This window comes from Ovis aries, chromosome 22, assembly GCF_016772045.2.
Source record: "Ovis aries strain OAR_USU_Benz2616 breed Rambouillet chromosome 22, ARS-UI_Ramb_v3.0, whole genome shotgun sequence".
NCBI lineage: Eukaryota > Metazoa > Chordata > Mammalia > Artiodactyla > Bovidae > Ovis > Ovis aries.
Window position 1 is genome coordinate 50,953,317 of NC_056075.1, and position 14,365 is coordinate 50,967,681.

At 66.8% G+C, this 14,365-nt stretch overlaps 1 protein-coding gene across 1 annotated transcript in view; it reads left to right on the forward strand.

Annotated features, from left to right (window-relative positions):
- The first annotated feature begins 2,750 nt into the window (after positions 1-2,750).
- Positions 2,751-14,365, forward strand: part of ADGRA1 (adhesion G protein-coupled receptor A1) — a 34,723-nt gene continuing 23,108 nt past the window's right edge. The window contains exons 1-4 of the mRNA XM_027960332.2: positions 2,751-3,055; positions 3,770-3,955; positions 10,747-10,874; positions 11,909-12,032. Coding sequence (XP_027816133.2) covers positions 3,953-3,955; positions 10,747-10,874; positions 11,909-12,032 — 255 coding nt within the window. The 5' untranslated portion in view covers positions 2,751-3,055; positions 3,770-3,952. The remainder of the gene's footprint in view (positions 3,056-3,769; positions 3,956-10,746; positions 10,875-11,908; positions 12,033-14,365) is intronic.

The window sequence follows — 14,365 nt, forward strand, 5'->3', positions numbered from 1 at the left end:
CTCAGTGGATTTGAGCACATAGTCGGCCATGCGTCCGGCCTCAGGGGCCAGCCCGGAAACGCCACCAACGCCACCCCCATCCCACACGTGGCCCCCACACCGCCATGTCCAGGAAGCCGGCAGCCTGAGGCTCCCTGCAGCACTCACCCCGGAGGCAGGTCCAGCCTGAGATTCCTTGGCCCTAGGCCCAACTCAGGCCCAGGGAGGTGGGGTGGGGCGCCGTCTCAAGCTGACCCCTACCCCCGCTGACCTGTGACCCCGTCCATCCTGCGACTGTCTGGAGCAGCAGCAGCAGCAGGCTGTCTCCTGGCTTCACATAAGCAGGTTCCTGACATCCTCTGGCCGTGGGGGCCAGGGCCCCAGCCCTCCTGCCCTCCTGCCTGCCTGCCCTCCACCCCGGTTCCCCTCCCTGCCTGCTCCCACCCCATCCTATCCCCCCACGGAGAGCTGTGGTCACCCCTTCATCAAAAGTGACTTTCTCTCCAGGGGGGCCAGATAAAGGGCTGAGGGGCTGCTGGAAGGAGGTCGGGGCTGCCCGCTCTGTTGGCAACTGGAAGATCTTCCTGCTGGGGAGTCCTGAGCTCACAGAATGTGCCAGACACGTGCCTTCGCGAAGGGAGGCAAAGACGCAGTGCTGTGAGGTGGCCCAGAGCCCGCCCTGTCAGAGACCCTTGCTTTCCTGCGAAGCCACGCAGGTTTCGGGAGTGAACTCCCAGTGCCTGCGGGAGGCCTGAGCAGATGCGTGTCTGCTCAGAAGACAGTCTTGGTTCATTAGAAACTGGAAGGGCCCAAGAGTCCACCAAGCCTGACGCACGGTCAGCTGCAAACTCCAGGAAGCCTCGGCTCCGCTCACGGACGGCAGAGACGCTCAGGGCACGGAGGGGGCCCGAGGCGGCCCTAGCCCAGCTGCCTGAGGTCCCATCACAAAGCTCGCGCTCATGACCCATCGTCAGGGGGCCCTCTGGGGCCTCTGAGCGGAGGCCACCGTGTCAGGGAGAGGCCCTGAGGTGCCCGTGGCTGCTGTGGGCACGGCACCGGCTCTCCTTCCGCTCTGACCTGGGCCAGCACAGAGCCTGGCCGCTGGGTAGGGGGGTCGCTGCCTCGTGACCCTCCGTGGGCAGCTTGGGTGCCAGAGCACTGGTAGCCCAATCCCGAGGAGGGACGGTGGGGCAGCAGTGGGGGGCCCAGCTCCCCAACCCTCACTAAGCCCGAAGCCCGCAGATGCGGCTCCCAGGGTGGCCTCATCCGGAGGAGACCCCGGCCCTCACCCAGGCCGACGCTGGGGTTCAGAGCCGGCTGCACCGCGTCCAGCCGCAAGTGTAGGGTCAGGATGTTAGCAGCCAGCCAGGCCCGTCTGCCCAAAGCGCCCCCAGAGCACTCCGTGCACCCACCTGCACCCCTGGGGAGTCTGGGCTCGACCAGCCTTTGCCTTGAAGCCCACGGGCCCCAGCGTGGGGCTGAGGCCTGGGCTTGGAGGGGCTCCTCCAGGCCGGCCCCCCGCCCTCTGTGTCCCTTCAGCATCGCCTGGAAGTGACCTCTGCTTCCGCTCCCCCTGCTCCGAGGCCAGGGTGGGTCTCCATGCTGTGGCCAGGGCCCAGGGACAGAGGGTCAGCCCCGGGCCTCCTCCCGGTGCCCCGGCGGCCTCCTGGATGCCTGGCCCCATGACCTTTCTGTCATCTCGGGGCTGGGGGCCCAGAGGCGGTAGTGAGCTGACCTGTGTCCATCAGCCCCTTCCCGGCACAGTCTGTGGACGGAGCTGCAGGTGGACGCACGCCCCATGGGGTCCACCTCAGCCCTGGGGAGTCTGAGCAGAACATCCCCCCAGTCCAGGATGGCCTTCCCACCACCCCCTGCCCCCCTTGTCCAGGACCATCAACCTGGCCTGGGGACCTCCGCTGTGCCCGCCAGCACCTGAGGGAGCCGCCCCAGGACGCTAGGTGGGCAGGCATGGGCAGGAGGGTCTCCAGTCAGCACTGACAGCACCCACTGGGCAGCCGGATGACCCCTCACCCCTCGGGGGTCTCTGTCCCTCGGCTGAAGCTCAGGACCCATTACGGAGGGGCAACAGGATCAGCGGGCCCCTGGGGACAGAAGCATTGGGGATGTTGGTGGGACCAAGGACAGGAGGGTAGGAATACCCCATTCAGAGACCCTCTGGCCAGCGGCACCCCCACCCCACGCCCTGCAGGCAGGACCCCTGTGATCCTCCCCTCACCTGCTCAGCTTTCTGCTGGGAGCTTGTCACCAGCTCTAGCCCTGGGCAGGGTCCGGGGCCCTGGACTGGGTAGGGATCTGGGGTCGGGGTCGGGGGTTCTTTCTGCACAGCTGAAGCCCACCGACAGGGCAGGACCACCTGCTGACTCACGCTGGGATGCGCTGTGGGCTGACCTCACTGTGGCCATCTTTGGATCTGAGAATATTTTAAGACAAGAACTGTGAAAACTCCTCCGAAATCAATTTCCTTGTTCTTATTTGTGCTCCCAGAGCCCTAGAGGGACAGGGGCTTCCTGCCAGAAAAACACCGAGCTCCCACCCCGCTCCCCGCCTCCCCCAGGGGGTGTTTTGATGGGAGCTGTCCGCTTCTGTTGGCAACGAAGACGAAACCGCCGGTTGTCTCTTTAAATCGGCTCTGCGGAGCCTGGGCCGGCGGGCTGGCTGGGAAGAACCATCGCCGCTGCCGCAGGGAGCCGCCGCGTGCGCGTCAGCGCCTCCCCCGTCCCCATGGTTACGGCTCTGCCTCCGACCGGCCCGTCCCCGGCCGTCGCCCGCCCGCGGGGGCAGGCGCAGCGGCCGCCGGCGATCCTCGCACGGAGTTCGGGAAGCCGCCCGCTGAGAACGGCCGCCAGCGTGCGCTCCTGGCTCCGGCTCACCCCCGGCAGGCCGGGCTGGCCGGGCTGGCCGGGCTGCGGTCTTGCAATCTGTTGATAACTCCACTCTCCAGCCGGCGCGCTGCCCCTGGATGGACAGCGGCTCCCCAGACCCGGGAACGCGCCCCACCTCTCCGCCAGCGGGAAGCACAGGACTGCGGCCACTCCAGCTCGTTTCACCAAAATAGGTGAGAAGTTGGGCTGCGTTTCTCCAGGGTCTGCACGCAGGTGCCCCCCCTCCACCCCGTCCAGGGAGGCAGCAGGACACGGCTGGGGAGGGGTGCAGGTCGGAGCCCTCCGGCCGCAGCGTCGGCTCCCCAGGCCGCCCCCCGGGGCATCAGCGCCTGCCAGGGGCCGGCTGTGCCTGCTCTTGCAAACGCAGATTATGAACAACTTTGGGTTCTGCTGACGGAACCCATCCACCGGGGAAACCGAGCTGTGTGGGGAGAGGCCGGCCCGTAGGGTCTGTGGCTGCATCCAGGCAGCAGAAGCTTCACCCGCCCGGGTCTGGCTGCTCGTGGGGGATCGTTGGAGCCTCTTGGCTGAGCTGACAGACATGCTCTACGTGACTCCTGCAGCCTGAGACTGGGCTGAGAGTCCTGCGCTGGATGGCAAGCGGAGGCCGATTTTTAAATATGGAGAAGGAAGCGCTCCCGGGGGCACCATCCCTCCAAGGCCCCTGAGGCCCCGGGTCGTCCCCGAGCCTCTGCCTGACCCAGACGCCTGGAGCCGGACACTCCAACAGGCTGGCTGGGGCGAGAGAAGCCCAGAGCGGGGCAGACTGCGGGGGGCGCTGCTGCTGCTGCGCGGGAGGCGGGGCTGCCCGGGGACGGTGGCGGGGGGAGAGGGGTTGCGAGATGCGGGGAGGACCCCGCACCACCTGGCCTTCCCTGCCTTCACAGATGGGGGCGGCCTCTCCCGCCTGCACCCTCCCCATCGCCGCGGTCGCCCAGGGCTCGACCCCGCGGCCCCTGCGGGGTAGCTTGACCTTCCGGACGGCCATGGAGGCTGGCGGGGAGCAGGGAGCGACATAGGCGGCCGGGCCGTTCCACCCCTGCTCACACTTCAGTAACTTCGCTGTGCCCATGGTGAGTACCCGGCGGCGGGGCTCAGGCCCCCGCCCGCCCCGCACGCGGGCACGCGAGCTGCTGTGCGCTCCGCGGGGCGGGGGGCGCCGGCCGGCCCTGCGGCGAGGCGCCCGGGGGGCGGGGCGTGAGGGGGCGGGGCCGCGCCGGGGGCCGCGGGCTGCTGCTCCGCCGCGGCTCTCCAGCGGCGGCTCGCGGAGATCATACTAATTAGCGGCGCGCTGCAATGTTGAATCACCGAGTCAGGGCAGGCGGCGGCCTGCCCCGGCCTCGCCCTCCACCTGTGCAAACCTCTTGGACCCCAGGCTTGGGGGCCCCCGGGGGGCGCTGGGGTCCCGCCCTCTCCTGGCCCCAGGCCCTGCGCACGGCCCTCCCTCCCACTGCAGCCCTTCCCATCGGAAAGTTGGCGAACGCAAGGCAGGGGACGTGGGTGGGCTTCAGCGGCACACGCAGCCGGCATGGAGGCCCCTCGCCAACACAGGGGGCGCGCCCGGCGTGTGGGGGCACGGCCGACGTGCGGGGGCTCGGCCTGCAGGCCCGGGGCCCTTCCCTGCGTTCGCAGCCGGTTTGGATTCCAATAAAGGACACACTGTGCCCGCTTGTGACGGGCAGCGGCCGGCGCGTGCAGAGAATGCCGATGGCGGAGGATGGCACCCCCATGGCCAGGGCTCGGACCCCAAGTCTGGGCTGAAGATGCAGACCCGAGCCTCCACAAGCAGAGGCCATCCAAGCTTCTTGTTGGTTCCCTTCTGGTTGGATCTGAAATGTCCAAACAAGAGCGATGCCTTTTGCTGAAGGTTAGCGTCATCTTGAGGGCTCAGAGGCAGGGAGCTGGTGGCACCTGCCTCTTGAGCGTCCAGCGGTGTGCGTCCCGGGGCCCCCGGCCGGGCCCCCAGCTCTGAGCCAGGCACCTGTTGCCCCGTGGGTGCACCCCAACACGGTCAGGACTTCAGTCCGGCTGTGTTTGAAGCTCTGCCTCCTCGAGTTCAGATCCTCATTTGCAATCTGGGTCCCGTCGTCGGCAAAGGCTGGACGGAGCTGCCTGGGGGTGGGCCCTGGGGCCCCACAGCTGCCGGTCCAGGTGCCCCAGCGTCAGGCCCGTCTTCACCTTCGTCTCTGGCCCTCTCTGACCTGTCAAGCGCCTTCCTCGCGGCAAGTCCATCCACATCCTGCCCCCAGCTCCCACCCATGCCACGTAGGCGTCTAGGACAGGAGGAAAGAGCTGGGGCGCCCTTGTCCAGAGAGCTTGGACCTAGTGGCTCACTGGTTCCAGTCCTAAGAAGTCACATTCACATTGGGGAGCGTTTTTGAAAGGAGCGGCTGCACCCAAGCCCAAGCCTCCGGCTCTGGCGCGAGCATGTTCCTGCACGTGTCTGGGAGCCCGCGGGGCAGCTGCTCGAGGGCCCTGGGGGCTGTGGGGAGGAAGGCTGGCCGGCCAGTGGCTCTGGCCCCGCGCCCAGGCTGCCCCCTCCAGCCACCTGCTCGGCCCTGGGCCTGGCAGTCGGCTGCCCCGACTCTGGGCCCTGAGTGAGGCCGTGGCCACGTCTGAACCTTGCTGAGCCCTAAGCATCTTCGGGCAGGCCTGCTGGAGCCCGTGCTGCCTTCTGAGCAAGCTTCCTGTGCGCCCTCGGGACGGCGGACACCCCTGGGGGCAGGGGGCCTGCACCTAACAGCCCGGCCTCCTCAGGCCAAGTCGGGCCCCATCGCCAGCCCTCAGGGCCCTGACCCTCGTGCCGAGGCTGACAGCGGCCACCTGCCCCACCGCTGCTGCGCCGGCCCCGTCCACACTCCCCTCGAGCAGCCCCGTGATCCTCACCAAAACCACAGAGAACGAGCTCTCCCAGGGAGCACACTGACAGGCCTGGAAGGGAGTGAAAACCGTCCTGGCCGGGTGCTCTGTCCTTCTGCGTGCGGCGCCCGGCGGTCCCGTAGGCATGGCTGGCCGGCCACACCTGCCTCTGGGGACTGGCGGGCGGCAGGGCTAGCACGTGTGCCTCCCACAGCCCTGTGGCCTCGAGCGTGGCCCGGAGGCTGAGCTCACTGACCCTGGGGCCCGAGCACCTCGGGGACCGCTCAGCGGCGCGCCTGGCCCGGCCCAGCCCAGGGGAAGCCCAGTGGAGCCCCTCTGGGTCTGAGCGGCGTTGACCTTTGCTCCGTCCCCAGGGGCCAGGACAGGGTGAGAGGCCCCCCAAGGCCAGACCGTGCGTGGGGGCCCCGATCCACACAGGAGCACCCACGTTCCCCCGAGAAGGATGGAGGTAAAACCCCAGAGAGACCAGCAGGGCAGGGGCCAGGAAGCCGGAGCCGAGGGGCAGCGGGAGGTAGGGGGCCCACAGGGCATCCAGGGGCTCCATCCAGGCTAGGGAGACCCGGCCAGACCTGAGGGGCTCAGGCCCTGGCTCAGCTGACCTGACCTGCCCGCCACGCCTGCAGCTCCCCAGAGCACCAGTGGGTCCCTCCCGCCTGCCATGTCCCGTCCCCTTCGGGCCAGTATTTCACCTTCCAACAGCTGAGGCACCTGCCTGTGTCTCAGAGCGTGTCGCCCCCTGCTGGTTCCCCTTGGTGGGGACCGTTTCACGCACGTGACCCTTGGTCCGGAAGGAAGCCCGTGGTAGTTCTCAATGTATTTTCTTCAGAGTTCCTCGTCGTGCAGCCAGCTCGCACACCCTCAAAAGCTGATGCCGCACACCCCTGAGCATCCCCCTGTCAGGATGGCGTGTGCCCCGATCGGGCAGACTCCTGCCCTGTGTGTCTGTGCTCCCGGACTCCCTCGGGGAGGAGGGAGAGGTCGGCAGACGAGGGGCCCCCGGGAGCGTCTGGGTCGGGACGACCTCGGGCGGAAGGGCCTGTCCTGCCTGCCTCCAGCTGCCCACGGGCCCAGCCTGGATGTCTGAGCACACAGGATGGACGCCCAGAGACAGTCCGACCCACAGCCCGGAGAGGCCACTTCGCCTCGTGTGATCAGACAGGCGATGCCTGACCTGACGGCGTCCTCCTATCTTCTTATCTTTCTCCACATCCTGATGTGGTTGCAGAACATAACAGAGAGGACACATCCAAGAAAATCACAACAAGACGCACGTGAAGGGGAAACACGAGCCAGACCGCTGCCCCGGGACCGCCGCTCAGAGCCTGCGGGCGCCACGGGGCGGCGAAGCCCAGGTCCTCAGGACAAGACACACCCTGCCGTGGCCTGTACACACCCCGCCGTGGCCTGTACACACCCCGACGCTGCCTATACACATTCCGACGCTGCCTGTACACACCCCACTGCGGCCTGTACACACCCCACCGCGGCCTCTGCACACCCCACCGCGGCTTCTACACACCCCACTGTGGTCTCAACTGGCCGTCCTGTGAGCGAAGACGTGAGTGGGATCGTTAGCCCTGGCCCCAGAGCTGGGGCAGGCCCGCGGCTCTCAGCAGTTGGTGGGCTGCCTCGTTCGCAAGAAGACCGGGGTTGCTTCGCCTCCCTTCCTCCCTGGGCTCTCTGGATGCCTCTCGGTCCGGAGGCCCATGTTCCACCCGAGGTCCCCGGTCCCAGCGCATGGCTGGCCCCACAGCCTCCACGGGCCTTATTCAGCGGGTGCCATCTGAACAGGTACTGGACCGTCAGAAGGGTTTTGCTGGTGGAATGTTTGCAGAGTGGATTCTTCTGAGGCGCTTGTACATGTGCGAACTTTAAAATATGGAATGCATCGCCGTTTGCATTACCTAGTTTGAATTTTAAATGTCACCTCTAAAAATGTAGAAAGCGCTGTTGACAAGTCTGATTTGGAGAAGGAAACGGAAACAGGAGCCCGAGTGGAATCCGATCTGTCTCTCCCGAAGCATATACTGTGGGTGCTGCTGCTGGCGGTCAAAGACCCCACACCACCACACGGAGCCTCAAAAGTGGGCCCGTGGATGGAAAGGAGGGGGTGCGAAGGTGGGGTGACCCTGCGCGCTCCAAGGCCACGTGGGCGTCAGGCCCAGGAAGCACCTTTGTGTCCAGAACCAACTGGCTCTTCCTCGGCGCAGCAGAAAGCGGTCTCCCTGCGTGGACAGACCCGGCAGCTTGCGTGCGCTGGAGGGGAGCTCTCCGCCACAGGTCCAGGCCCTGCACAGGCTCCCCCGTCGCAGCCCCGCTGGGCCGGCGTTCCACAGACGCAGTCGTCAGGCGGACACTGCACCCGGAAGCACGGGCTTGCTTTGCTCAACCACCCCTACCCCCACGTCCCTGCCCCCCTAGACAAGAGTCGGAGGTCTGACCTCAGTCTTGAGGGGTAGTGACGGTGCCCGGAGAAGGTGGGGAAGGGACTTGTGAGCCCCCGGGGAGGCTGGCCCCCCCTTGGCCCTTCAGCTCCAGGCGAGATGTGAGGGTGTGGGTCCCAACTGGGTCCCTGGGAGAACGGGCCGGGCCGGACCTGCAGTGGCCCTCGCACGTGGATGTAAACCAGAAACACAGGCCCCAGCGTGCCCCCACGGTGAGTCAGGCGGCCCCAGCCCATGAGGCTGTCCCCAGAGAGCCAAACTGTCGTCTCCCGTGAGAGGAGCCTCATGTGCAGGCCTGGGGACGCCCCCAGAGCCCCGTCAGACCTGAAGCCAAACCGTCACAGCCGAGGACTCCAGGAAGAAAAGACCCTTTGGTATCAGGACTTGACTGAGAAGACCTGTCTCTTCTCAACATTCTCGGTGAGCTGTGTCTGGCAGGAGGCCAGTGCCCGTGGAGCCTGGCAGGTGCAGAAACACCACGGGACTCCTGGGCACCAGACCCCTTCCCACCCTTGCCCGGCGGAGACACTCAGAGTTCGGGATGCGCGGGGCCCTGGGGGTGGGCTGCGGTAGCCCAACACCCCGAAAGCGAGACCCCAGCGCTGGCATCCGCCCCGCCGCCCCCTCATGAGGCATCTGCTCTCCACCAGAGCCCATCCTGCCCTTGTTGGGAGGCCCGTCACCAGGGCGCAGACTCTTGGCCGCAGGACGGGCCCAACGGCCTCCATGCCTTCGGAAGGGGCTCCTCGGGATGTGGCCTGAGTCCTGCCAGGGTCTAACCGCAGCCCCTCGGGGCACCACCTTCCCGGTGCTGGAGCAGGGTCCCCGGCACACACAGCCAACTCCCCAGTCGTCCTGAGGCCCGTGTCCCCTGCCTGCCTCTCCCCTGAGCCCGTGCACATCAGACAGGGGCCCTCGGGGCCTGTGGATGGCCAGGACTGGAGCTGGTGGATGGTCAGGACTGGGGCTGGTGGACAGCGCGTGTCCGGCTGGGGTCTGCAAGCAGCACGGCGCCTTCCTGGCCTCCCGCTCACTCTGGGACGGGCGCTGTTCCTGCCTGACTCATCCGCTGGGCCCCTGGGCAGCCAGACGCTCAGGACCCCTTGGCGTCCAGGTCACGCAGTGCCTGTTCCCAGGGGACTGAATTCCATCCACCGTTGCCACGGTGACAGAAACCTTCTCACCCAAGTCTGCATCAGAGCAGTCAGGGAGCAGAGGCCAGGCTGGACCCAGAGTGGCATCTCTGAGCTCGCCCCTGGCCGGCCAGGCCTCGTGTCCTCTGGGCTGAGAAACGTCCATCGGGAGACAAGCAGCCTGAGCCTGAGGACAGCAGTTTTCCTACCTCCCGCGGTGGACAGGCCCAGGCCTTCTCGGGGTGCCCCTCCATCCCCCACCACTGCATCCTGGAGGCTCCATCAGCCGCCTCTGCTGCCCGCTCGGCTGGGGCAGGCGCCTCAGCATGGACACTCTGCGGTCTGGGGAGCAGGGCAGAGCCCAACCCTGAGCACCAGCCCTGTGGGCACGCCAGGGCAGCTCAGGCGGTCTCACAGGGCCGCTGGACCGTACTCCACAGGCTCAGCCTGGCCCCCAGTGTGCCCTCCAGAGCCCAGCACATCCCCTGGAGCTGTGCCAGCAGAGCAGCGGGTTCAGAGCATGGAGCACGGACCCCGCCCTTGACCTGGGCAGTGGGCACCAGAGCGCCCGCTCCACAGGCAGAGGCTCTCCCTGGAGGGCTGTGGCAAAGCCCCAAGAGCAGGAGGCTCAAACCACAGCCCAGGAGGCTGGCGTCCTGGGGCCGCTCCCTGCCGTGTAGACAGCGCCTCCTCCTCCTCCCCAGGAGGCTGGTGTCCTGGGGCCGCTCCCTGCCGTGTAGACACCCCCCCCCCCATGCCACTGTGGCCTCTCCTGCTGATCCTCCTTCTCACAAAGACCCTGGCCCCTTCGGGTCAGGGCCACCCCAGGACTGTGTCTGACCTGAGCTGGGTCCCTGAAGCCCAGCGCCCCTGGACTGTGGGGCCGCTGCCCGCGGCAGGGCTCTCGTGTGATGTGCAGAGGAGGCAGGGCGCCACAAGGGTCTGGGGCGGCTTCACACCCAGCAGGACCACTGAGACTGGGCACAGACTCTCCTGGGAGACCTTCCCAGCAGTGCGTCAGTGGGTGTGCGGCCCACAGAAGGACCTGGGGGCAACCAGACAGGAGCCTCCCAGGGCGGTAATGTCACACAGGTGCCTCTGACGGCAGCGGGCTCCGGGCGACCCGCGCCCCCGGGACGGAGGGAGGCTGGCGGGCCGACCCCCAGCCCAGCAGGGCGCTGTCCCTGGGGAGGCGGCCGTCAGAGCCCACGGGGACACCGGCGGCTGAGCCGAGTGCTGGGCACCTCGGCCCTGAGCGCTCCCCGGGTTAGGGGCCCTGCCCCTGCCCTAGGCGTTCCCAGCACGTCTGCTGGTGCAGGAATGGCCTCCAGGAGCTTGCAGGGCGGACGCTGGTCCTGGGAGAGCCCGGCCACGCCAGTCACGCCGTGCGCTCCGTGTCCTTTCCAGGATCTGAGGACGGTCCTCTCCCTGCCCCCGTCCCCAGGGGAGCTCCTGCACCCCGTGGTGTATGCCTGCACGGCCGTCATGCTGCTGTGTCTGCTGGCCTCCGCCGCCACCTACGTCGTCCACCAAAGGTGAGCCCCCTCTCCGTCCTCATGTAGAAAGGAGTCCCGGGCAGGTGCCTCACGGGCCCCGGTGGCCCTGGCGGCCGCAGGTGGCTGAGTGCTGGGGGACGGATGTCCCAGGCCTCACGTTCTCATCCCGTCAGGTGACACGCGCTCTTCCTCCAAGGGCCCCGACAGGGCGCGCCCCGAGGAGGTCCGAGTAGCCGCACAACCCTCAGAGCAGCCCTGCCCTGGGCTGGCCGGCCACAGGGGAGTCCAGTGGGTTCTCTACGTCCCTCAAAGATGACCTGGGAAAATCGAGGAGGAGTCCTGGCCACCATCAGGGGCCAAACCATGGGCAGAGCCGTGGGCAGAGCCTGGCCCACAGGCATAACTGTGGTCAGGGGAGAAGCTTGGGCACGTCGTGGGCCAGGGCCACAGGTGGAGGCCTGAGCGTGACCGAGGCTGCAGGGAAGCTGTGGTTGCAGTCACGGCTGCAGGCACAGACTGAGAAGCCTAGTGTGGGCCCTGCCGGGCTGGCCCTGGGCGTGGACTCCACCCCAAGCAGCGTCCTCTGCGGCAGTCACAGCTGTGGGGTCGTAAGTCAGCCACAGCCTTCTCCCAAGGTGCAGACTCAATCAGATGCAAAGAACCCCACCCGGGGAATGAGGAAGCCAGACCGGCTTCCCCACACACACACCCCGCACCTTCCCCGGGGACCTCGGACAAGTTGTGAGGTTCCAGGGCCTCTAGGTCCTCGTTTATATGACGACTGGAGACGACCAGGCCCAGCATCCCAGGGTGACTTTACACCAAGCACCCGAGGCCACAAACTAGAGTGGACAGCAAGTCTGTCCATCCACCCCCGGCCTGTTCTCCCTAGCGTGCTGTTCCCAGCCGATCCCGGTCCACCCGAGGCCTCCAGCCCGGTCCCGGTCCCGGCAGGACAGAGCGCGGCCTGTGCAGCAGAGGGCGCCCTGCGCCCGCGCCGCGCCCGCGCCGCGCCCGCGCCCCGCCCGCGCCCCGCCCCGGGAGACGCTGCTAACCGCGGTCTCGCCCCGCAGCGCCATCCGGATCAGCCGCCTGGGCCGGCACACCCTCCTGAACTTCTGTCTCCACGCGGCCCTGACCTTCTCCGCCTTCGCCGGCGGCATCAACCGCACCAGATTCCCGACCCTGTGCCAGGCGGTGAGTGCTGTCTTCATTTGCTGCCAGGTCTGAAGGGTTCATCGACTTTCCAGCCAAGGGGGAGATTTGTGATGATCGTCCTGAGTGAAACGACATCCGAGCGTTTGTCCAGGGGCTTCTCCCGCCGGGCACTCTAGCACCCAGCGCGCCTGTATCACAGTTCCTCCCCTGTGTGAGTCTGACCGATCTGCTCAGCGCCTGATCACGTTATTTAGTTTATTTTCCAGTTGGACTAGTTTTCTCCAAGCCCCTGGTGACATGTTAACGAGACAGTCAATTTCCAACAAACTGGCTGATCACAGAAGTAGGGACTCGACCTGCCTCTCCTGCAAATGGGTGGGCAGGAGTTCAGGGGCGGGGCCTGCTCCCTGGGCCCAGGTAATAGTCCTGGCCCAGGGGTCTCAGCTCCTCACCAGGGAGACACCGCCCTCACTGCCGGGTCACCAGGGGTTGGGGGTGCCCACCCCCACGAGGCACCCAGTGCTCTCACACTGACTGGAAGGTCTGGCCCTCTTGTGTGATAAGGGGCCTTTGGGAGAAGTCCGGGGGGGTCTTCTTCCCACCCCGTGGCTCCGCCTGGCCTTTCTTAGAAAGAGGGGAAAGGGGTTTCCCTGGTGGTCCAGTGGGTAGGACTCCAAAGCTTCCACTGCAGAGCTTGTGGGTTTGATCCCTGGTTGGGAAATAATCCCACAAACCTCGCAGCGAAGCCAAAAAAGAAAGGGCGCGTATGAGGTAGCCCCTGGTCCTGACAGAGCCAGAGAGGCCCCTCCGTCAGCCGCGAGTCAGGGTCAAAGGCCCAGGGTCCGTGCAGCTGGGCATCGAGACCCTCTGCTCTCTCCCCCCAGCCTTTCAACAGCCCACCTACACCTGGCCTCGGCTCAGCCTGGCGGACAGTCCCCTCCAGGGGCACAGTCCCTTCCTGGTGGGCAGACACCTCCAGGGGCACAGTCCCCTCCAGGGGCACAGTCCCCTCCTGCAGGAAGACACATCCAGGAGGACAGTCCCCTCTAGATGGACAGTCCCCTCTGGGGGTACAGTCCCCTCCCGGCGGGCAGACACCTACAGCACTCATCCGGGGCCAGGTGGGGGCTTCCCCATGGACCACAGGGCACCTCACCAAGGACTCATTTAGTGGGTGTCTATCTGCCAGGACCACACGGAGAAAGTGTCCTGGCCAGCACACGAGGTCACAGGCCCCCCTTGTGGCCTTGGTTGTGTGAATTCAACAAGAGCGTGGCGACAGCCGTGGAGGCTGCCTCAGCTCAACTCCCTGGCTCCCGTGTGTGCCTGCTGACCTCAGCTCCTCTGTCCACACGAACTGACCTGTCCTGCACCAACGGCAGCTGCTGGCAACTCTTGGGTGTCAGAGGGCAAGAGTCTGCTCCCACTGGGCAGGGCTGCCTCGGGGGGAACTGTCTGTGAGCTCCTGCCCCTACACGCTCCCCCTGCAAACAAGGTGCCAGGCCTGTGCGGCAGGATGTAAGGGCCCAGTTTCCAGCGTCCCCAGGCTCCTGAGTACAGAAGAGAGGTCAGCTTTCCACAAACGCGTGTGGATGCCAACCGTCCCACCGGGAGGCCGACTCTGCACCTGTTCCTGGTGCCTGGCCGAAAACTCACCAGCACACCCCTGCACCGCACGCAGGGCAGACACGCTCCCGGAGGCCTCTCGATATTGCAGAAACACCCGCGGGGGAGCCCCGGGAAATCGAATTTGCCATCCGCCTCTGAACACCTGCTGAGACGCGGAGCCGTCTGGAAGCAGCAGAATGGACTGCGGGGAGCCCTGGGACCTGGGGCCGCTACCCTCAGCACCACGACCCCTACAGTCCCAAGAGCCCGGCCGGGGGCCCCCAACCCGGGAACTGTCCCCAAGCCTTCTGCCCAGACAGAGGCTAGGGGGCCAGGCATCCCTGTGGCAGCCACGGCCAGGCTAGGCCAGCAGGCTGGACCCCTGAGTGTGTCACGGGCAGGGGCAGACATGCCTGGAGGGCCTCAGAAGTCCTGCTGGTCACCTCGTGGTGACAGCCCCCCCTCAGCTCCGAGTCCACGTTTCCAGAAGGAACTGCGGCCCCACTCGCTCACTTGAACACGAACGTCGGCTCTGGTGCGGGGCAGAGAGGGCAAGATTCCAGCAGAGGGCCCGTGGCCCCCAGGCCAGGCTCGCCCGGAGGGACAGTCAGAAGAGAGGACAGGTGCAGGGCTAGGAGGCCGTGACCGTGGACCCCGTACTCGCCGGAGGAGAGGGACCCCGGGGCACAGCTCAGAGCCGGGTCGGCTGGAAGGTGTGACGCTCGCTGTCCAGTGTCAAGCTGACTGGCCCTGGTGCCCAGACA